Source organism: Mobula hypostoma, chromosome 6, assembly GCF_963921235.1.
Source record: "Mobula hypostoma chromosome 6, sMobHyp1.1, whole genome shotgun sequence".
Taxonomy (NCBI): domain Eukaryota; kingdom Metazoa; phylum Chordata; class Chondrichthyes; order Myliobatiformes; family Myliobatidae; genus Mobula; species Mobula hypostoma.
Genome location: NC_086102.1, coordinates 40,772,918 through 40,797,535, shown reverse-complemented (window position 1 = coordinate 40,797,535; position 24,618 = coordinate 40,772,918). Strand labels below are relative to the sequence as shown.

The 24,618-nt window shown below is 40.0% G+C and overlaps 1 protein-coding gene across 9 annotated transcripts in view; it reads left to right on the top strand.

The window, feature by feature from the left end:
• The window catches only part of stxbp5l (syntaxin binding protein 5L), a 348,597-nt gene that overhangs the window by 30,154 nt on the left and 293,825 nt on the right, over positions 1 to 24,618 (top strand). For all 9 annotated transcript variants that reach the window (XR_010018308.1, XM_063050648.1, XM_063050644.1 and 6 more), the window contains exon 2: positions 15,172 to 15,269. Coding sequence is in view for 8 of the 9 variants with exons in the window: in XM_063050648.1 (XP_062906718.1) it covers positions 15,172 to 15,269 (98 nt within the window). In the remaining variant the exon portion in view is untranslated. The remainder of the gene's footprint in view (positions 1 to 15,171; positions 15,270 to 24,618) is intronic.

Sequence of the window (24,618 nt, the reverse complement as noted above, 5' to 3'; positions counted from 1 at the left end):
TTCTCTGAAATCCTTCCAATGCTTTAGTCATCCTTGAATAAAGAGACTAAAACTGTACACAGCTTTCCAGGTGAAGTCTGGCCGTTGCCCTGTATAACTGACTTGGGGTCAAATTCCACAGCTCTCTGGAACTGGTTACACAGAGTTGATAGGGTGATTAAGAAGGTATATGGCATGCTTTGCATTGTGTTGGGCACGTGGCCAAGTGGTTAGGGTGTTCGTCTAGTGATCTGAAGGTTGCTAGTTCAAGCCCCAGCTGTGGCAGTGTGTGTATCCTTGAGCAAGGCACTTAACCACACATTGCTCTAGTATCTCTGCGAGGAGTGGTGCCCCACACAGACTTCCATTCTGTGCCTTGTAAGGCAAGAAAATGCCCGACGCAGGCCTCTGAGTCGATGTTCCCTTCCCTCCCTCGACGTTCCCTCCCTCCTGCATTTACAGTGGATTCTGGTAAATTGGGCCATAGTTAATTGAGACAGCCACTTTATATGGGTAACTCTTAAAGAAGAAAAACTAGCTGAAAATAGCCAGGATGCCTTTTATTTATTTAGGACACCATGCCACTTAATTGGGACAGGAGACTGTTGCCAAACTGTTTCTAACTAGCAATAGTTGTCTATTAGACACACTACACCGTACTTAAAGCGTGCTGTTTTTAAATAGCATCAGTTGTGTGTTTGTGTTCAAAAAGCAGTGATTTTTGTCACTGATAGTTGGTGAGAAATAAGCAGCAAGACAGTTCAGAACCGTTTTGCTCACTGCAGTTCCAAGCATTTAGGATTGGAGATGCCAGACATGACTGGGAATGAAAATTAAATGATTTCAGTATTTTAACAATTTAGGAACTACGAAGAATTTGAAGTTAGAGACAGTCATCTTGAATGTTACAATGAAATGAAGATTCGGAGGATGCAGTCGTTGAAAGCATTGTATGAAAGCAGTCCATTGTCTGCACTGGGTGTCTCTGTTGATTTTGTTCATTTGTAGTAAATCAAAACAATATGGAAGTATACACTAGATTAATTCCTCCGATAACTATTAGGAACTAATACAGTTTTATATACTGTAACAGTATTGATAGTGTTCTAATTCATTCTGCATTTAATTTAAATACATAATTTGTTACTCAGTTAAATGGTAGATTGTCTTTTTTGTACCTTTTTAACCATTTCCATGAAACCGGCTAATTAGAGCTTCTGCTTAATTGGCCCAAAATGTACTGGTCCCGATGTGTCCCAATTAACTGGAATCAATTGTATTAATTGAGGAATTGAGTTCAAGAGTCGGGAAGTTATGTGGAGCTTCATAAAATTCTAGTTAGGCTGCATTATGTTCAGTTCTGGTTGTCCCATTAAAGCTTAGGCTCTGAAGGGGATGCAGAAGAGGTTTACCAGGATGCTGCCTGGATTGGAAGGCGTGTGCTATAAAGAGCGACAAGGAAAACTGAGGTGAGATTTGATAGAAATTTATACGATTGAGAGGCAAAGACAGATTAGACGGCCAGTAATCTTTTTCCCAGGATTGCAATGTCTTAAATGCATGCCCTTTGATATTAAGGTGACAGGATAAATTCAAAGGAGATTTGTGGACCAAGTTTCTATTTTACACAGACTGGTGGGTGCCTGGAATACACTGCGGTGGTGGTGGTGGAGGCAGTTATTATAGAGGTGTTCAAGAGGCTTTTAGATAGACATATGACTGACCAGGAAAAAGGAGGATATGAACATTGTGTGGGAGGAAGGAATTAATTTCATTGGAAATTTGATTATTTAATTGGTTCCTGTACTGTACTATGTTTTAGGTACATGCCAGCTCTCTGAGAGCAAACCCTGTTAGTCCCATTTTCTCTCTTTGTGCTCCTGCATCTTGCTATCTGTCAAACATTTCTATCAAATTTACTTGTTTTTCCATCAACTTACTCTAAATGGACAATATACAGTCAACAATCAACTTATCAGTGTATATTTGGGATGTTTGAGGAAACCAGAGCACCTAAAGGAACTTACATACTTGTAAAGAGAACACACAGGCTCTGCCCTCTGTCACCTTGCCACCTTGAGCAAAGTGGTGGAAGATGATTTTTTTGACATTATGGGTGGCATCCATTCATCAATAATTTATTCACCATGTTTGAGTTTTGATGGAACTACCTGGCTTCAATACTTGTTCAGTCCTTGTCCGGTCAAGGACAGAATAGCTGAACTCCAGCAATATAGTGAGAATAATAATTCATGACGTCAGGTCTGTATTGACCCATCATGGCATCAAAGAACCTTGGCAAGACCAAGTAGAAATTAATAGGAAGTCTCTCCATTGCCTGGAAACATATCTTGCACAAAGAGCTTTGTTTGTTTGTAACAGATGAGTCATTTCATCTCCTGGCCATTCTTACAGAGGTTTCTTGGGGCACTGCCAAGGGGCTAATCTCCTTCAGTTACTTCATCGATGACCTTCTATTTGAAGGTCAGAAGTGGGGAAGTTTACTAATTACTGTACAGTTTTCAACACCAAGATGACATTCAAGCATGGTGCTAATAAGTGCCAGAAAACATTTGTGCTGTGTTAGTGCCAGTCAATGACCATTTTCAAGCGAGTGTTTAACCACTTGCTGTTGGCGTTACTATGACTAAGTCACCCAGCCCTAACACCTTGTGATAAATAGAAAATGTTGGAACCTATCAGAAGGTCAGGTGGCATCCAGAGAAAGGAAAAACAAGGTCATAGGCATGTGTGAGATTTAGTAGGGTGCAGGGATTGGAAAAGAAAGAAATAAACTAAAAGGATTGCTCTCACAGAGCTGGTATGGATCATAACAGGAAACTTACAACATAGAATAGTACAGCACAGTACAGGCCCTTTGGCCCACAATGTACCAACCCTCAAACCCTGCCTCCCATATAACCCTGCCTCCCATATAACCCCTCCACTTTAAATCCTCCATATATCTGTCTAGTAGTCTCTTAAATTTCACTAGTGTATCTGCCTCCACCATTAACTCAGGCAAGGCATTCCACGCACCAACGACTCTCTGAGTAAAAAACCTTCCTCTAATACCCCCCTTGAACTTCCCACCCCTTACCTTAAAGCCATGTCCTCTTGTATTGAGCAGTGGTGCATTGGGGAAGAGGCACTGGCCATCAACTCTGATCTATTCCTCTTAATATCTTGTACACCTCTATCATGTCTCCTCTCATCCTTCTTCTCTCCAAAGAGTAAAGCCCTAGCTCCCTCAATCTCTGATCATAATCCATACTCTCTAAACCAGGCAGCATCCTGGTAAATCTCCTCTGTACTCTTTCCAATGCTTCCACATCCTTCCTATAGTGAGGCGATCAGAACTGGACACAGTACCCCATGAGCTTTCTTAACTACCCTATCTACCTGTGAGGCAACTTTCAGGGATCTGTGGACATGTACCCCCAGATCCCTCTGCTCCTCCACACTACCAAGTATCCTGCCATTTACTTTGTACTCTGCCTTGGAGTTTGTCCTTCCAAAGTGTACCACCTCACACCTCTTCGGGTTGAACTCCATCTGCCACTTCTCAGTCCACTTCTGCATCCTATCAATGTCTCTCTGCAATCTTCGACAATCCTCTACACTATCTACAACACCACCAACCTTTGTGTCGTCTGCAAACTTGCCAATCCGCCCTTCTACCCTCACATCCAGGTCATTAATAAAAATCACGAAAAGTAGAGGTCCCAGAACCAATCCTTGTGGGACACCACTTGACACAATCCTCCAATCCGAATGTACTCCTTCCACCATGACCCTCTGCCTTCTGCAGGCAAGCCAATTCTGAATCCACCTGGCCAAACTTCCCTAGATCCCATGCCTTCTGACTTTCTGAATAAGCCTACCGTGTGGAACCTTGTCAAATGCCTTACTAAAATCCATATAGATCACATCCACTGCACTACCCTCATCTATCTGCCTGGTCACCTCCTCAAAGAACTCCATCAGGCTTGTTAGACACGATCTGCCCTTCACAAAGCCATGCTGACTGTCCTTGATCAGACCACGATTCTCTAAATGCCTATAGATCCTATCTCTAAGAATCTTTTCCAACAGCTTTCCCACCACAGATGTACGGCTCACTGGTCTATAATTACCTGGGCTATCCCTACTACCTTTTTTGAACAAGGGGACAACATTCGCCTTCCTCCAATCCTCCCGTACCATTCCTGTAGACAACGAGGACATAAAGATCCTAGCCAGAGGCTCAGCAATCTCTTTCCTTGCCTTATGGAGCAGCCTGGGGAATATTCCGTCAGGCCCTGGGGAGTTATCCATCCTAATGTATTTTAACAACTCCAACACCTCCTTTCCCTTAATATCAACATGCTCCAGAACATCAACCTCACTCGTATTGTCCTCACCTTCATCAAGTTCCCTCTCATTGATGAATACCCAAGAGAAGTATTCACTGAGGACCTCACTCATTCCACAGCCTCCAGGCACATCTTCCCACCTTTATCTCCAATCGGTCCTACCTTCACTCTTGTCATCCCTTTGTTCTTCACATAATTGAAGAATGCCTTGGGGTTTTCCTTTGCCCTACTCGCCAAGGCCTTTTCATGCCCCCTTCTTGCTCTTCTCAGCCCCTTTTTAAGCTCCTTTCTCGCTACCGTATATTCCTCAATAGACCCATCTGATCCTTGCTTCCTAAACCTCATGTATGCTGCCTTCTTCCACCTGACTAGATTTTCCACCTCACTTGTCATCCATGGTTCCTTCACCCTACCATTCTTTATCTTCTTCACCGGGACAAATTTATCCCTAACATCCCGCAAGAGATCCCTAAACATCGACCACATGTCCATAGTACATTTCCCTGCAAAAACATCATCCCAATTCACACCTGCAAATTCTAGCCTTATAGCCTCATAATTTGCCCATCCCCAATTAAAAATCTTTGATTTTGAGGACATAAAGATCCTAGCCAGAGGCTCAGCAATCTCTTCTCTCGCCTCGTGGAGCAGCCTGAGGAATATTTTGTCAGGCCCTGGGGACTTATCCATCCTAATGTATTTTAACAACTCCAACAGCTCCTCTCCCTTAATATCAACATGCTCCAGAACATCAACCTCACTCATCTTCAAAATAAAATTGCAGAGAAAGGAGAAAGGCAAAATAGTGAGAGTGTATGGAATCGAGACTGAGGAGCTGAACAGACGGTGGTTGTTCCCTCTAGAGAGGATTGTGAAGGTTCTTACATTGCAGATAATCTTTCTGGAGGAGATACAAGAAGAAGATGAATGAAAATGGTGGAGCAAAAGTGGAAAATGTTAAAGCAATGCTAGGTTTGTAGAATAGGCATTAGAGAAGCAAAACAATGTGAATGTTGGCAATATGAAAATCCTTTTCCCAATGCACTGACATCTGCAGAATTCATAACAGTTCCCTTTCAGTATCCTTATTGTTCAAGTGTGCAGTCTCATTTTGGCACAACCGCGACTGACAAGTCCAGTTAACACTGAAATGATGAACTCCAGGGAGAGCTCAACATTGCAGTAGAGGTTTCTGCTAATTTGGCGGGAGGCTGATTGGAAGATGGGCAAGCAGGTGCTCTTGCCTGATTGCCTGTCTTGTGATAAAAGCCTGCTGGTGAGTCAGTATGTTTCTTCCATTAACTCATGAATTTACTGGAAGGTAGCTGAACTAAGAGTACTTTATTAAACAACAGAACTGCTAGAGAAGCAATCATAGTTTATCTGTTGTCTAATGATATGTAAGCTGCACTTGTTACATACAGTAAGAGCTGTCAAGGCATTAGAAAATATGCCCCTGCTAGCTCAATTTCTCCCTGTGGCCTGATCAGCTGCACATTTTCTGTTTTACTTTTGGTTCCATCATTTAGAGTGCATTGCTTTACAATTATTATAGATATACTGTCACTTAGGACAGCTAAAGACAGATAACGAATGAACCAAAGCAAAGCTTAAAAGGAAAGTAGAAAACTCTGATGACATTTCTTAAATTAGGCTTTAATCATTAATGCACATTGATGTTTCATACCATTGTGAAACGATCTCATTGAAATAAACGATGGATACCAGTTAACTCTTCTCTCTCCTTCAGTTTGACTTTTATTGTGAGGGGCCATAAATAATATACTTTTATTTAAACAGGAATGAATTAGATTTTCACATTCTTATGAGATAATGGCACCAGGTTCCTGAACTGCATACAGGCCAAATAATGACCATAGAAGTGCTGGATCCTGGAACAGTTCCAGACTGAGGGAGAACTGAAACTGTACTCTCTAGCAGACATCCTACCTCTCCCAGAAGTTCTGGGAGTCTCCCGCATATCGATAGTGGCTCCCTGACGCCCGGAAATTATATACAATATCCCAGAAATAGATTTTTTTGAGTGGGAGAAGGAGAAGGAGAGCGAGCATCCTGATTGGTCTCTTTTCATGCTAAGAGTGGTCCCCAACCACCGGGCTGTGAGGAAACGATATGAGTCAGCTGCACCTTTCCTCATTCCCTGTCACGCACTGTTGAATTTTAACGCACGCAAGGTCATCAGTGACCCAAGACGTGCAAAGGAATGGGTCCGTGACCCATTTGTGAATGTCCCTGGTGAATCATCCATGTCAGCGCGGGGAAAAGATCAACTCCTCGAGCTTGCAAGTAACGGCGGGCTGAAAAGTATGTTAGACATAACATCTCTGCTGGTATTCTGGATCAAAGTCAAGGCTAAATATCCTGAGATAGCCACGAAAGCACTGAAAACGTTGCTTCCATTTCCAACTTATCTCTGTGAAGCGGAATTTTCTGCAATGAATGCAACGAAAACTAAATTGCAGAATAGACTGGACATAAGGAACCCCCTTCGAGTATCGCTGTCTCCCATCACCCCTCGATGGGACCGTCTTGTTGCAGGGAAACAAGCCCAGGGCTCCCACCGATTCAGTGATATTGGTGTGTAGCAATGATTTTATATGTTCATACGGGGAAAATATACGCTGTGTTTAATATCCAAACGTTACTTAAAATATTATGATGCGATTGACTTATCACCTATATTCCGGTTGTGATTAACACCCCCGCCCCCGGTCGGCCGGTCCGCAAGAATATTGTCAATATTAAACCGGTCTGCAGTGCGAAAACGCTGGCGGACCCCTGCTAAGTAGACCTATCAGTTTTCTTTGTGGGCGGGCTTTACAGTCGACCTCAAAAATAGTGACAATGTTGCTCGCTGCACTGTTTGCAACAGTGACTTTTCTATTGCCCATGGGGGGTTAAGACTGTAAAAGACATGTTGAGGTGAGTTTAACAGGTGTCATTCGTTCATTAGCATAGCTAACGTTATTTAAACTAGCCGGCCAGCTGCTAAGGAGCTACGCTATTGATGTCCTACGTGATGAGGCCAAACTCCCTGTAGACTTGCTTAAAGTTGTGATAGAATAAACATGATAATATAATATAAGTACATATTTTAATGCCACATTTTCTGCATATACCCAACTTGGTTTACAGATGAGACAAAATCACTAAACAAATTATTACCTACACCCTTGGAGGTCGACTGTGTGTGTGTGGGGGGGGGGTGGGGATATGGAGTTGCGGGGGGCGGGGGTGCTACCTCCCTGAAAAAGAGGTGCTACCTCCTGAACCGAGTTTTTGCAGGGTGGGATGTCTGCTCTAGAATCATAGCCGTTTTTGAAAATGCTCCAGAACTGAAAGTATTGCAAGAGTAAACCTTGAAGGAGAGTTTCTTTAAAATCCTTAAATTCTAAGGATCCTTAAAATGCTATGATAGCAGTGTTGGTGATCACTGAGATTTTGTCAGTATTGTGGTGTCAGCGTCCAAACGCTGTATAAATGATGAGGCTTGTGTAAAGCATAAATATATTTACACAGACTTCTTCATCATTTATCCCTGTCAGCATGCCTTTCTTTTCCCTTTTCTTTCATGGACGTACAGCTTTCTCTTGAATGCCTGTATGCTATCTACATTAATTATTCTATATGAAATGTTTTATTTAATTTAGCAATGGAATTGGCACAGGGTGGTATTGTTGAAAAGGAGAAAAAATGATGCAGATGATCCGGAGAGAGGATTTACAAATTTTAGTCATAGAACACTACATTACAGAAATTGGTCCTTTGGCTCACCTACTTCATGAGAAGCTATTAATTGCCTAGTTCTGTCGACCAGCACCCAGAGCACAGCCCTCCATACCCAGACCATTTTCTCTTAAATGTTGAATCGAGCTCACATGCACCACTTCACACTCTTACCACCCTCTGAACGAAGAGGTTTGCCTTAAATATTTCACCTTTTACTCTTAGCCCATGACCTTTAGTTCTAGTTTTACTCAACATCAATGGGAAAAGCCTGCTTGCATTTACCCTATCTATACCCCTCAATATTTTATAGCTCTATTAATTCTCCCCTCATCCTCCAGGGAATAGGAGTGGCAATATTTATTGTAGAGTACTTCGCAGTGCTGAAGAGAGTGGACATTTTAGAACCTTTGTTTTGGAGTTCAGAAACTATGTTACTGGGTCTGCTCTTCAGGCTAAAAAACTGATCAGGAGTATATTGAAAAGCTGATTGCAGGAAAGTTACAGAAGATTGCAAAGCCAAAGAATAGTTATAATGGAAATTGTCCATATCAACTGTCATATCAAATTTGGAGTATTGTGTGTAGTTCTGGCCATCTATCTGTAAGAAGCATATCAATAAATATCAACTCTCCATGTGATATTAATAATATAAGATGGAAAGAGTTTCTGAAGTATGTCCAGGAGAACTTTCTTGATTTGTATATTTTTTGCTCATTCAAGAAACTTCAAAGTAATCCAAGCCAAATGCTTAATAGTGCAGGAAACAATGACCATGATATTGTGGTATTTAAATTACCTTCCAGAAAAATGTAGACCATTTCAGGCAAAATAAAATAGCTTGAGAAAGGCCAATTTCCTTGAAATAAGAAAGTGTAAATTAAAATTAACCCCTGGGAGATAAAACTGTAAGTGTTTATGTTGGGAATATTTTAACGATAATCTCAGTTCGTTTCCACGAGAGAGATGGTAGGGAAATTAAAACTACAGTTACTTGGATGACAGAAAACGTGACTCTTTTTACTGTTTTATTCCATCTAGGAATGTGCTAGATTGCTAACACAAATGGGAAGCTGGACTGAAGATGGAAAATTCAAAAGCAAAGTGAAAAATGAATTGAGAAGTTTAAAAAAAAATGAGGGAAGACAGGCATAAAGTATAAAAGTGAACTCAAAAATGTTACCCTGTAACTGGGGAAATTGGTGTAAGAGGGGGAAAAGGACATGTGTTCATTGTGGCAGAGGGCAAGATTATGATGTACTGGTACTTGAGGACTGGAAAATTAGAAACGTTCAAAAATGAGGATACTCTGGTTTCTCTTCAGATCGTATAAATTTTTTCACTCACAACATGGTGGAGGAACTCAGCAGGTCGGGCAGCATCTGTGGAAAAGATCGGTTGACGTTTCCACGGATGCTGCCCGACCTGCTGAGTTCCTCCAGCGTGTTGTGAGTGTTGCTTTGACCCCAGCATCTGCAGAGTATTTTGTGTATAAATTTTTTGCCTTTACTAAAGAAACAAATAGTCATTTCTATCTTATGGAGAAAGTTCTAGTAATAGTAATTATTGACAGAATTAATAGTCACATGTCTGTTGTGGATTAATTAGCAAAATATGGATTTATTGAAAGCAAATTGTTTTAGTAATTTGACGTAACAGAGAACATTGATGAAGATATCAATGGTTTGATATATGTGGATTTTCAAAAGGCGTTTGACAAAAGGCAAATAAAATTTTTTGTAAGATTGAAGACCATAGAATAACATGTCCTTTCGCAGCACAGATAGAGAATTGGTTGAACTGATTATAACTGATTACGGAAGCTTTGTGACTGGTTATCCGATCTATCCATTGGCTTTAACAGTCACATACTTAGAGATACTGATTGCAGTGTTTCAACAGTAAACCCAACCACCTTCCTCTGGCACAAGTTACTCAAATGACAAGTCTCCCTGGACACTTCCTTATATACCTTCTCGACTGAGTAGAGCATGGGTGGGGCTTAATGCTCAGTCCTGTTTGGCTGGGTCTGAGTTGCCTGTTACTGATTGGTTCATTTGAATTAGCCTTGTTCTGATTGGTCATTTTTTTTAGGCTGAACCTTCTTTATCAATGTGTGGTCCTAGACTGGAGCTATCCTAGAACCTACATTTAGGTCACCCACATGCTCCATCTCCAGTGATTCCCTAATCTTTCTCTTGTAGGAATGGTGATTGAGGTATGGAGTACACAACTCCCTGACTGTGCTATGTGGATGACATAGTTATCCTGTGAAAGCATGGTCAGGAAGTATTAAAGGCATTTTAAAACACATTTAAACAGGCAGAACAAGTCCAAACAGTTTACCATGGAGTTAGAAAGTGAGGGTACTTTGCCTGTTTTAGATGTTAATTGTAAAACTGATGGTAGACAAGCTGGAGTTGAGTGTTCACAGGAAGAAGACTCACACAGACCAGTACCTGAATTTCTAGTCAAATCATCCAAAGAAGACAATATTTGGCATTGTCTGAGGCATGCACTAAGAGCAAATACCTTGCGCACAACTAGATCTGCAAAGGAGGAAAAGTGCAAGAAGATCAGAGGAACATTCAAGAAAAATGGCTACCCAGTGCACATAATTGAGAAAGGAATGGAGTGCAATACACCACCACAACAAAGACAACCTCCAGATAGAACGATCATTGTGCCATACAGTGGCAGCTTTACTGAAAAGCTAAGATGAATTTGCCAAAAATATGGTGTCCATTTAATAGCAAAAAGTGAGGACACAATTAGAAAAATGCGAAGCAAAGTGGCACCTAAAGAACTGTGTCAGGGAGTTGTGTACACCTGCTTGTGCTTCAGATTCCCAGTATCTACATCTATTTCTTTTTTAGTTTTAATTAGCCATAATCATATTTTACACATTATCTAGGTGATTATATGAATAGCAAAAATTTTCCCTACAACTATGAGCTAATTATTAATTACTGTTGAAGGAGTTGGTTACAGATATTTACTGATAGATAACACTGGACAACAATTTTTTTTGAAAGTGTTGCTTCCTCAGAATTTTTTTTATGATAGACAGCTTGAAGCTGAACACAATATGATTTCAGACTGCTTGTATCATGTAAGAATTTGGAGAAACAATAATTCACTTTTATTGACTATAACGCATTTAATTGCATAATGCTGCTGATGCTTTGCAGTAGTTCAACTAAGCTAAACATGTTCTGTTGATGATTTTCAGTGTCTGAGTCTTCTCACTTAAGTGTCCAATTTATAGTCAGCCAGGATTGGTGGACTCCAGTTTCCCTGATAGCATTTCCATGACCACAGTGAAACCTTTCACCATGCTTGTCACTGACTGCGCCAAGATTTACAGGGAAAAAATCGAAATAAGAATGCGAAAAAAGAATCTTTTGTGACATGTTGCAGTTCATGGTTTTGTATGCTTGCAGCATGTCGTCAACCAGCCATATTGGTGCTGTGTAGCTGCCAAGAAAAAAATTCAACAACATCCTTGAATGCCTTTCATGTGATTTTCTGGTCCCACTAAAAGTTCTTCAAATTACCTGTTTGATTTGTGGACCAACAAAAATGCCTTCCTTAATCTTGGCATCCATTATTCTGACTTGAATTATGAATTGAAATAACAAATATAGGTGATTTCAAAAGAAGCGTGAGATAGGGAAATTTCATGGTGATTTTCATCATCAGCATCCTAAAACCCATAAGATGCACTCCAAAGTATTCAGAAAGTGAAATCTATGAGTAATGTATAAGGATTGAGTTCTGTGTGCTTTAATTTGTTTCAGTCTCATTTCGGTGAGAGATTTTAATCATATTTATCTTACCATATGAGACTGTGACTTTTTTTATTGCAGTACTTTGATTCCGTAATGCAAAGTCCAGTGCTCAGAATTTCAAAAGCTTGGTTATAAATTCTCTGGCATTGGATTTAAACACAGGTTTAAAATTTGGATGTGTGGTAAATGGGAAATCCTTTTTTTTTTCATTGTAGGATTAGGGACATCAACAAATGGAAAAATGAGTACTGACCTTTTTTGCATGGAGTAAATTTGGGCCAGTCTGCAGGAAAGGGGATAATTGAAGGGAAAAAGTACCCATTAAAAGGGAAGTGGGGTAAGAAAGCAAAAATGGGGAATTATAGCAGATGAGAGAAAAGGGGAAAATTCAAGAAGGACAGTAATAAAAGGAAGGTGGAAACAGACATCATTATTTGATGAGCAGACATCCCACCCTGCAAAAACTCATTTCAGGGAGGTAGCACCATCAATTTGAGGGAGACTTCTGGCGGGACAGGTGGGATGTCTGCAATAGAGCAGCTCCTTAGCAGCTGGCCAGCTAGTTTAAATAACGTTAGCTATGCTAATGAACGAATGACACCTGTTAAACTCACCTCAACACATCTTTTACAGTCTTAATCCACCATGGGCAATAGAAAAGTCACTGTTGCAAACAGTGCAGCGAGCAACACTGTCATTATTTTGACCCCTATTAGGCAGGGGTGCACTTTAGTGTAGTCTGGGGTGACATATGTTTTATATATTTTTTTGAACACTCTGCAATGGCCCGCTCTCTCGCGTTCTCGTTCTCTCGCTCTCTCTCTCAAGCGCTCTCGCTCGCGCGCTCTCACTTGCTTTCTCGCTCTCTCTCGCGCGCGCGCTCTCTCTTGCTTTTCTCGCTCTCGCTCTCAAAAAAATTGATTTCCGTGATATTGTATATAATTTGCGGGCATCAGGGAGCCACTATTAATATGCGGGAGACTCCCGGAAGTTCCGGGAGAGGTGGGATGTCTGGATGAGTGATTTAGTAAGTTAGGATATTGGGAAGGCACATAAATAAAGAAATCGGGTTGGGTTACCAAATTGAACTATTGGTCAGTTGCTGTTCTGAGAGTCAACGCAGGCTTGAGAATTCATGCTTTTTCTATGTGTTAGATATGATGATGCATGAACTTTTCTCAAACAATCTTCTATTAAATCTGGGGTGAATCAGTGCAGATGAATATAATCAATGGACTGAACCAGGTTATGGAATACAATCTCATTAAACAGAAAATGATATTATTAAAGGTATCCTATGAATCGTTGAGCTGAAATCTGTTTGTGAAATGCTGAACTGTGATACAAAAAAAACCTAAAAAAAATTCGTCAAGTTCTGTAAAACCAAATAGTATTAAGTAGCATTTATGGAAACATGCAAAATATAAATATCTGTTTGCAGTAATAGGAAGGATATAGAAGAGTCAAAAACATTTGGATTTTTAGCAGAGCCTCAAAAGATTTCCAATAGTAGACTTTGTTGAGAACACATTGACCCAAGTGTCCGGTAGAGAAACATTGAAAAGTGAAGTAAGGATTAAGGGTAAAATCACTGTTGTTCATCTTTGGTATAAATGATTTGAACTGGTACTGGAACCACAATTTTCATAGAGTATTCAAACTTGGAAGCTGCAGTGAGGAATGCAACAAAGTACAAGACAAATAAACATGCAGACTGAGGAGCAATTAGCAAATGATTAATATAGATAAGGTAAGTGGCTTAATTGGTAGGAAGAGCAAGGTAATCATATACTCTTTGGAAAAGAACATTGAAGCATATTGAGATTTGAGTTATAAATATCATTCCACAAAGATTTTTGCAATTCAGTCTGATCTTGATTATATAGAATAGATGCATCAAAAAAGATGCCCATTTTAGTTTTGTAAAGATGATTAAGAGGTTACAGTAAAACTGTTAATCCACATGCTGAGTGTCCTGGCAGCGCTGGACTTGCACATTTTCTGGATAATTGGATGTTATTAATACTCTTAATACTCCAACGCTTGTAATTCACATTTTTAGATGTTTAAAGTGGTATTGAACTTTTATTTAAACAAACGTGGTATGTTTAAAGGGAGTGCAAGAATTAGAGCCTCTCTATGTTAAAGGGAGTACGAACTGATGAGCCAGATGTTGAACCATTAGGATTTCTGAACTCTTAGATGGCAGGTGATCAAAGGTTTACGAATATACCAATCAGGAAAAAGTGAATGGGCTAGAACTGTTTACACTGAGTGGTGACCTGATAAGAAGCTTAAAATTCATAAAATTTGATAGTGTAATTGTGGAGCTACTGTTCCCAATTGTACCAGAACTAGCTATTGCAAAATTAGGACAACAACATTGGGTTCAAGGGAGCATTATACTTAGTGGCCACTCAATTAGGCACATCTGTACACTTGCTCAATAAGACAAGTATCGAATCAGTCAAACATGCGGAGACAACCTAATGCATAAAAGCATGCAGACATGGTCAAGAGGTTCAGTTGTTGTTCAGACCAAACATCAGAAAGAGGAAGAAATGTGATCTAAGTAACTTTGATCATGGGATGATAGTTGGTGCCTGATGAGATTATTTAATTATTCTCAGGAACTGCTGATCTTCTGGGATTTTCACACGTAACAGTCTCTTAGAGTTTACAGAGAATGGTGCCAAAAAGCAAAAAAAAAAGCACCTAGTGGTGATTGGCAGTTCTGTAGGTGAAAATGCTAGTTAATGAGAGAGATCAGAGGAGAATGGCCAGACTGGTTCAAGCTGACAGGAAAGTCACTGTAACTCAAATAACCAATAATGGTTTGCAGAAGAGCATCTCTGTAAGCACAACACATTGAACCTTGAAGTGGATGGGCTACAGCAGGAGAAGACCATGCACACATACTCAGTGGCCACTTTATAGGTGCAGGAGGTAGCTGATAAAGTGGCCTCTGAGTGCATTTCCCACAGTGTAGTAAGAATCGACCTTTCTCACCATGGATAGTAGTGGTAACTAGCATAGATGTACTTGCATTGAAAGAAGGTAAGCATATGGAAAAAATGTTAACAGGAGGTTTGGTGGTGGGGGGGGGGTGTGCATAAGTATTCTTAAGGATCAGTTGTCCTGCAAGGTCTGCTACTGCCCTGTAAATGTCTTCTGTTATTTAAAAGAATTTTTGAAAGCCTATGATAGATACGAGCTTTTAATGTGCAATATATTACTAGAGTGACAAAGGTACAAAATCATTTAAAATTTATCCTTTGGTCCCACTTCTTATTTTGCAGACCGTGCGCCATGGCTTCCCCTGCCAACCGACGGCCTTAGCTTTTGATCCAGTACAAAAAATTCTTGCCATTGGGTGCCGCACAGGAGCTCTACGAATGTATCCTTTTTTCAAAAAGATGAAGTTTTAAACTAGTTTTCAATACAGATACTTGCACATTCCAGCTACAATCTGTGCAGTTTTTTTCCTCCGTTGAATCTATAACTTCAGTTATGAATAATAAATCGTCTTTTCTACTTCTTGTTCTGAAGTTAAGTCTCATTCGTCCACATTGTGTCAGGTAGTGATACACTTGTGTTGATTGGTGATGTGATGACACAATTCAAATTGGAGGAATTACTTGTTCTTCCATTTCACTTTTATTTCTGAACATATTCTTCATTTATAAATTTTAGAATATTGAAGTTAGCATTTACATACCAAGTAATCTTATTCTATAACCTAGTTTTAACACATCAATTACCTTCTATTTGTAAAGGTAAATTGGTCGTCAAGTTTAAACACATTTGTCAACTAATTTAGGTGCATTGCAGGTAGACCCTTAAGTGTAGCTCTTCCTCTTGAAACTGTGATACTTATTTTCATTTCATGTAACAATTTTAATTCTTTGCTGACCAGGATGTACTTCTACCCCTGCAGTGTCCACCAATCCCAGAAGGCCTCCAGTGAATCAGTAAGCATAGTGTGCTCACTGGGCAAGGATGATATCCTCTGAAAAGAGATGGGCATCTGCTTGGACAGAGATTTTTTGGCCTACTGCAGTAACTTGTGGAAATCACCTTTGGCCAGCTCCAAGAGCACACCCGCATGGGTGCCCTGCAAACGGCCTGTCACTTCCATCCCAGCTGTCCAAAGATGAGAATTGTTGGGCTAAAATGCAACCAGAACTTGGAGCAGTCCTTCAAATATGCAGCAGGGTTGTGCAAACGCATTTGAGTTTGTTATCAATTTACACAAGTTACAAGAGAAACATCTCGGTGAGGAAATCTGTTTATGACGGCATGTGATGATATTTTAGCGTTCAACTTCCATCATTTTTTCAACTTTATTTTTCACTCTAGTATTTTGGTCTGTATAGATCACTACCTATTTTGCAATTGCTAAGTTCAAATTGCCTTTGTAACTTTCATTTGTTTCATCTGAGTTTGTGAAACATGCAGTTTATTTAATGGAAAAAGATCTAGTGGAGCCAGTGTGCTTTTATCGTGATTTTTATCATCAGTGTGTGCTCATGTACTTTTGTCATGATCTGGGCTTATTAAAACATTGAAATTCAAATCATGTATTGAGGCTTGAAATTGTGTATTAAGGCTTGATATAATGGTACATAATTGAAAAGGAAATGCATAAAACCACGCTTATAATATTAAACAATGTCAAATTCCTCATGAGTGGAGAGATGCATTTGGTGCACCTTTGAAAAAAACATAGTAATTACAGTATTTGTAGAACTATATACTTAACTCTATAAAATTAGAATGCTATCTTATGGAAGGAAATGGCATGTAGGAATGTTTCCTTTGTATTTCTTATCATACTGTTCTTTCTGTGGCTTGGCAATTTGCTATCAGACTTCAGCCAATGCAGATTTTGATTAACTTTCAAAGTTGTCTTACAGTAGGCTTGTTTTAAAAAATTTACTCCTTGGACAAATGCCTATTCCACTTTGGGTGGTATGTATATTACTCTTTCATAAGGATTGTGATTTTTAAGCAGATAATGTAAAATCTTATGAAATATTGAACGGACTTTTAAATTTTTGGAATCATTACATAATATATAGAATACTTTAAATCCAAGGAAATGTTTATGCAGGGGTAAATGTCAGTTTTGTTTCTTTCCAATCTGAAGTATTGATAAATATATCAAATATGTCCATATCTTCCAACTCTTATATAAAGAAGAATAAAAATTAAACATGGGTCGCAGCAGGAAAATATTATTGAAAATATAGAAACAAACCATATCTGAGTTTATGCTGGAAATTACATTATTTACAGCAGAAATAAAGGGGAGTGTCTGTCATGGCATTGGGAAACTCGAGCAATTGATATTGTTTAATTTTAAAATCCTGGATGAATTCAGGCATCTAAAAATTTAACAGATTGCCCAGTATGCGAGAAGAACTTGTGGGGGTCAAGCAGCATCTTCGGAGGCAAACGATCCAAGTGGATGTTTTGAATTGAGAAAGACGGAGGGAAGAACAAGGGTTACTAATATTTAGCACCAAGTGGGGGAGGGGAGTAGAAGCTGCTTACTGAAGGTGGAACCAGATGGGGAGGGGATAATGAGTAAATGGGAGGGAGAGGGGATGGTAGGCATGAACAAATCTAGGTGGATGGGTGAGTGTGTAGAACAACAACTGGGGTGTAAGTTACCTGGCAATGAGATTTTCTTCAATTGGAGTTTGGCTTCTTGCAGCAAAGGAGGATGCCAGGATAGATAGGTTGGTGTAGAAGTGCAAAGGGGAGTTAAAGTGACATGTAACCACAAGCTTGAGATGGCTGAGGCTGCAGTCGTTCAGTAGCCTTACATCAGTATGGTGGAAAGCTTTGAGATTGTATGTGCTTTTGCGCTTTTGTCTTATGCTTGGTGGGTAGTGGAAGAAGAGAGACTGTCTGGGGTGGGTGGGGTCTTTGATTATTTGGCTTCTTTACTGAAGCAGTTAGCGTGTAGACAAAGTTCATGATGGGGAGGCTGCTTTCCGTGATATGCTGAGATCTTCAGGCCAGTGAGCTTTCATCAGTTCTGATGTAAGGTCATTAGCCCATCAATTCTGTTTTTCTCCTCACAAATATTCTCTTCATAAACTTGTTTTTTCCCCCCACAAAAGAAGTTGCTCCAGTGATCTAGAAAAAAAAGTATTTTCCATCTAGTTATTCATGATTTGAAGCAAGGATATCATCCATTGTGGTTCATAAGATATTGAATTTTAGGCTGCATTTGAATAACTGATTCTTGTTTCTTGGATTGGAGATCCTGGATTAGGGAATCCTCACGTATTTATTATTGCTTCTAACCCACACAATGGACAGTGATTTAGAAACCAATGCGGATCATTCTGAAGATGGAGTGTTTAATGTGAAAACTAATGAGCTATGAAAAGATGGAAAAGAAGTCCAAAGCCCTGGTAAGATGAAATTCAATATAAGCAATTACATGTCTTGAAGACTGGATTAAAAATGCCATGTTTACTTGATGGATCATGTTGACTTAGGTTAAAAAAAACTGAAGAGGATTGAAGAATGATGGTAGATGTGACATTGACTGAGCTGGTCCATTGTACCAGATGAGTATGAGCTACAAAGAAGTAATGTTAGAAATAGATAAAATTTAGGGGTTGAAGCTCAGCACAGTTATTCTGATGTTATCTGCCTTTTGAACTCAGTTTGAGACAGGGTAATTGAATTAACATGTGATTGTGGAATGTTCTAGACTGGCACCTTACAGTTCAATTTCATCTATGTTAATGAACCATAGGAAATACCGGCTCACTTGTGATTGGATAGTAGGATGGAATAATGGTGATCATGAAGCTGTTAATCATATGAAGAGAGAATCCAACTGCTTTTGTGCAAATGCTAAAGCTACTATGCTGATGCACAGAAGATGAGATTGAGCTGGATTCACAGCTAGTGTTTCTGGAGGGAATTGTCACTCATTTATATGAGCATGTGCTGCACATGCGATCCACTGAGTCCAGCAATATATATGTATAGGAAATAAAACTTTATCTTTTAATAATTTAAATATACTTGGACAAAGAGACTTTAAATATTGTTCAAAAGCCTTGTTAGTTCAAAGTTTTGCTGGACTTTTGGGGGAATATAATTTCATATAGTTTTATAGAAGGTACCTGTGTGTAAAGTTAATTCACTGCAATTCTACAAACAACTGGTCTTGAACTCTTCCAGAACGTCATTGTATGTTTCAGGGTGCTTTAGAATTTTGAGATCAAAGTCTGATTAAAAGTAAAGTAAGCTTAAGACTTCACATTTCATATTGTTTTTGACACTGGTTTAAACCCTTGATAATACAATCAATAACCATATTGATTCATTCATGATCAGAATTTATCCCTGATCCCTTTAGCCTAAGGTAGTTTGGCATTGAAAAACTCCAGGCAAGCTGGTTGTTCAGACTTTGTCAGAGCCACTCTGAACAGATCTTTGGAAGTATTGGGGTGCCTTCTGCCTGCTTCCACCCACTCACTTTGTGGGTAGGTATCACCTGACTTTCTTCAGAGAATTTGATTTTGCTTTGTAGAAATGCAGCATGCAACACTGTGACCAGTGAAGATTTTTAAAAAATTAAATGTATGATACTGCTGTTAATATTTTTTAGCTAGTTCAGTTTTCCTTTCAAGTTTTCAGTGGGCCATATTATGTGGTTATATTATTCTTAATAAAATGAATTTTTTAGCGTTGTTCCTGCTTTTGAAACTGTCCAAAGTGGTGGATTGCAAGAGTTTTTGTCAGACTTCAATACACTTGCAAAGATCATTGCATACAATTTATAGAGGAATCTCTCTAATGATATTTAATATTCCTTACATTTTTTATATATTTTTCTCCACAAAGGAAATGAGATCAAGAAAAAAAATATTATAGTCAATTAGAGGGAAATGCAAAGCCCTAAGGTCGTAATATTGTCAGAATTGTTATCGTAATGGAAATATTATGTAAATGTAATGATAACAATGTAGTAAATGATAACAATGCAGTATCTAGGTCATTGTATCATTGATTCAATGAGGAGTTTGTGAATCTAGTCCTAGGAAATGACTAAGGGCACCTAACAATAATAACAAATGGATAGATGGATATTATGGAAATAGAAGGATGTGGTTATACTGCAGAGAAATGATAAAATAAAAGATCAGCCAAGGATAAGACGTGAGAGAATAGGACCAATCAAGTGTGACAGTGGAAAAGTATGTATGGAACCAAAGGAGATAGCAGAGGTACTTAATGAATTCTTTGCTTCGGTGTTCATGACAGAAAAGGATCTTGGCAATTGTAGGGATGACTTACAGCAGACTGAAAAGCTTAAGCATATAGACATTAAGAAAAAAGGATGTGCTGGAAGTTTTGGAAAGCATCAAGTTGGATAAGTCACCGGGACCGGATGAGGTGTACCCCAGACTACTGTGGGAGGCGAGGGAGGAGATTGCTAAGCCTCTGGCGATGATCTTTGCAATATCAATGGGACAGGAGAGGTTCCGGAGGATTGGAGGGTTGCAGATGCTGTTCCCTTATTCAAGAAAGAGAGTAGAGATAATTAAAAATTATAGACCAGTGAGCTTTACTTCAGTGGTTGATAAGCTGTTGGAGAAGATCCTGAGAAGCAGGATTTATGAACATTTGGAGAGGCATTATATGATTAGGAATAGTCAGCATGACTTTGTCAAAGGGCCTTACGAGTCTGATTGAATTTTTTGAGGATATGACTAAACATATTAATGAAGGTAGTGCAGTAGATGTTGTGTATATGGATTTCAGCAAGGCATTTGATAAGGTACCCCATGCAGGGCTTATTGAGAAAGTAAGGAGGCATGGGATCCAAAGGGACCTTGCTTTGTGGATCCAGAATTGGCTTGCCCACAGAAGGCAAAGGGTGCTTGTAGATGGGTCATATTCTGCATGGAGGTTGATGACCAGTGGTGTGCCTCAGGGATCTGTTCTGGAACCCCTTCTCTTCATGGTTTTTATAAATGACCTGGATGAGGAAATGGAGGGATGGGTTAGTAAATTTACAGATGACGCAAAAGTTGGGGATGTGTGGATAGTGTGGAGGACTATCAGAGTTTACAGCAGGACATCAATAGGATGCAAAACTGGGCTGAGAAGTGGCAAATGGAGTTCAACCAGATAAGCGTGAGGTGGTTCATTTTGGTAGGTCAAATATGATGGCAGAATATAGTACTAATGATAAACTTCTGGGTAGTGTGGAGGATCAGAGGGATCTTGGGGTCCGAGTCCATAAGACACTCAAAACTGCTGCACAGATTGTCTCAGTGGTTAGGAAGGCATACGGTGTATTGGCCTTCATCAACCGTAGGATTGAGTTTAAGAGCCGAGAGGTAATGTTACAGCTATATAGAACCCTGGTCCGACCCCACTTGGAATACCTGTAAAGCCAACAGCATTGTGAAGGACCCCACGTACCCCTCGTTCAAACTCTTCTCCTTCCTACCATCTGGCAAAACGTTCTGAAACATTCGCGCTCTCACGACCAGATCTGCAACAGTTTCTTCCCCCAAGCCATCAGACTCCTTAATACCCAGCGTCTAGACTGACATCTACATCATTTATTATTATATTGTAATTTGTCCTCTACTGTGCCTATTGTCTTGTTTATTATTTATTGTACTGCCCTGCTCTGTTTTGTGCACTGTGTCGTCCTGTGTAGGTCTGTCGTCTGGTGTAGTTTTTGTGTTGTTTTACGGAGTCTAATGTGACCTTGTGTTGTCTCACTTAGTTTAGTGTAGTTTTGTGTTGTTTCATGTAGCACCATGGTCCTGGAGGAACATTGTTTCGTTTTTACTGTGTACTGTACCAGAAGTTTATGGTTGAAATGACAATAAAAAGTGACTTGACTTGACTGTGCTCAGTTCTGGTCACCTCATTACAGGAAGGATGTGCAAACTATGGAAAGGGTACAGAGGAGATTTACAAGGATTTTGCCTGGGTTGGAGAGCATGCCTTATGAGAATAGGTTGAGTGAACTAGGCCTTTTCTCCTTGGAACGACGGAAGAGGAGAGGTGACCTGATAGAGGTGTATAAGATGAGAGGCATTGATCGTGTCGATAGTCAGAGGATTTTTCCCAGGGCTGAAATGGCTAACACGAGAAGGCACAGTTTTAAGGTTCTTGGAAGTGGGTACAGAGGAGATGTCAGGGGTAAGTTTTTTACGCAGAGTAGTGAATGCGTGGAATGGGCTGCCGGTGACAGTGGTGGAGGCAGATATAACAGGGTCTTTTAAGAGACTTCTGGATAGGTACTGTACATGGAACTTAGAAAAATAGAGGGCTATGGGTAACCTTAGGTAATTTTTAAAGTAAGTACATGTTCGGCACAGCATTGTTGGCCGAAGAGCCTGTATTGTGCTGCAGGTTTTCTATGTTTCTGTCTTAACGAATGGTGTATCATGCACTGAGAGCTCTTCTATTATTTCTTAAGTTTTTAGCCTCTATTTAGATTGCACCTTTAATGTGATTCATTTAAAAGAATTCAACAGATGTTGCCTTGACCTGAGTATCTCCAACACTTTCTGTTTTGTTCGTTGTGAAGGAGGGTATGAAGTTGAAAGAGAAAATGTATAAGGATGCAAAAGTTAACAGTGTGGTCAAATACTAGGATAAGTTCAGAATTCAGCAATGGAGGGCAAAAAGATGAAGCAAAAATAAATGCAAACTAGAGAGGGATAATAAAGAAAGACAACAAGAACATTAAAATATATGAAAAGAGAGCAGTCTTAAGTAAATGTGTTAGTCTTATACAATGAGACTCGTGCAATAGTCATGTGGCAGAGAAATTAGTCTGATGCAAAATATCTTTCTGGTAAACTTGTGGCAAATAGCTTACTAATACTGAATGATGCAATGTGGAAATAAGCACCATCAACATCCCTAGAGAAATGGTATTAGGCACCTAGGAGTCTAAAGGCAGATATTGTCTGTTGCACAGATAGCTTACATTCTAGTACCCTAAAAGAAGTGGCTACTAAGTTAGTAAATGCAGTCTTTGTAAGATTTTAGAGGAATAAGAGGTTTGGAAAACTTATTAATAGACAATTGACAATAGGTGCAGGAGTAGGCCATTCGGCCCTTTGAGCTAGCACCGCCATTCACTGTGATCATGGCTGATCATCCACAATCAGTATCCAGTTCCTGCCTTATCTCCATAACCTTTGATTCTGCTATCTTTAAGAGCTCTATCCATCTCTTTCTTGAAAGCAACCAGAGACTTGGCCTCCACGGCCTTCTGGGGCGGAGCATTCCATATATCCACTACTCTCTGGGTGAAAAAGTTTTTCCTCAACTCCATTCTAAATGGCCTACCCCTTATTCTTAAACTGTGGCATCTGGTTCTGGACTCACCCATCAGCGGGAACATACTTCCTGCCTCCAGCGTGTCTAATCCCTTAATAATCTTATATGTTTCAATGAGATCCCCTTTCAGCCTTCTAAATTCCAGAGTATACAAGCCCAGTTGCTCCAATCTTTTGACATATGACAGTCCCGCCATCCCGGGAATTAACCTTGTGAACCTATGCTGCACTCCCTCAACAGCAAGAATGTCCTTCCTCAAATTTGGAGACCAAAACTGCACACAGTACTCCAGGTGTGGTCTCACCAGGGTCCTGTACAGCTGCAGAAGGACCTCTTTGCTCTTATACTCAATTTCACTTGTTATGAAGGCCAGCATGCCATTAGTTTTCTTCACTGCCTGCTGTACTTGCATGCTTGCTTTCAGTGACTGATGTACAAGAACACCTAGATCTTGTTGTACTTCCCATTTTCCTAACTTGACTCCATTTAGATAATAATCTGCCTTCCTGTTCTTACCACCAAAGTGGATAATCTCACATTTATCCACATTAAACTGCATCTGCCGTGCATCTGCCCACTCACCCAGCCTATCCAAGTCACCCTGCATTCTCATAACATCCTCCTCACATTTCACACTGCCACCCAGCTTTGTGTCATCAGCAAATTTGCTAATGTTACTTCTAATTCCCTCATCTAAATCATGAATGTATATTGTAAACAGCTGCGGTCCCAGCACTGAACCCTGCGGTACCCCACTGGTCACCGCCTGCCATTCCAAAAGGGACCCGTTAATCGCTACTCTTTGTTTTCTGTCAGCCAGCCAATTTTCAATCCATGTCAGTACTCTGCCCCCCAATACCATGCGCCCTAATTTTGCCCACTAATCTCCTATGTGGGACTTTATCAAAGGCTTTCTGGAAGTCCAGATACACTACATCCACTGGCTCTCCCTTGTCCATTTTCATAGTTACATCCTCAAAAAATTCCAGAAGATTAGTCAAGCACGATTTCCCCTTCGTAAATCCATGCTGACTTGGACCAATCCTGTTATTGCTATCCAGATGTCTCGTAATTTCCTCTTTTATAATTGACTCCAGTATCTTTCCCACCACCGACATCAGGCTAACCGGTCTATAGTTCCCTGTTTATCTCTCTTCCTCCCTTCTTGACGAGAGGGACAACGTTAGCCACCCTCCAATTCACAGGAACTGATCCTGAATCTATAGAACATTGGAAAATGGTTACCAATGCGTCCACAATTTCTAAAGCCATCTCCTTAAGTACCCTGGGATGCAGACCATCAGGTCCAGGGGATTTATTAGCCTTCAGACCCAACAGTCTATCCAACACCATTTCCTGTCTAATATAAATTTCCTTCAGTTCATCCATTAACC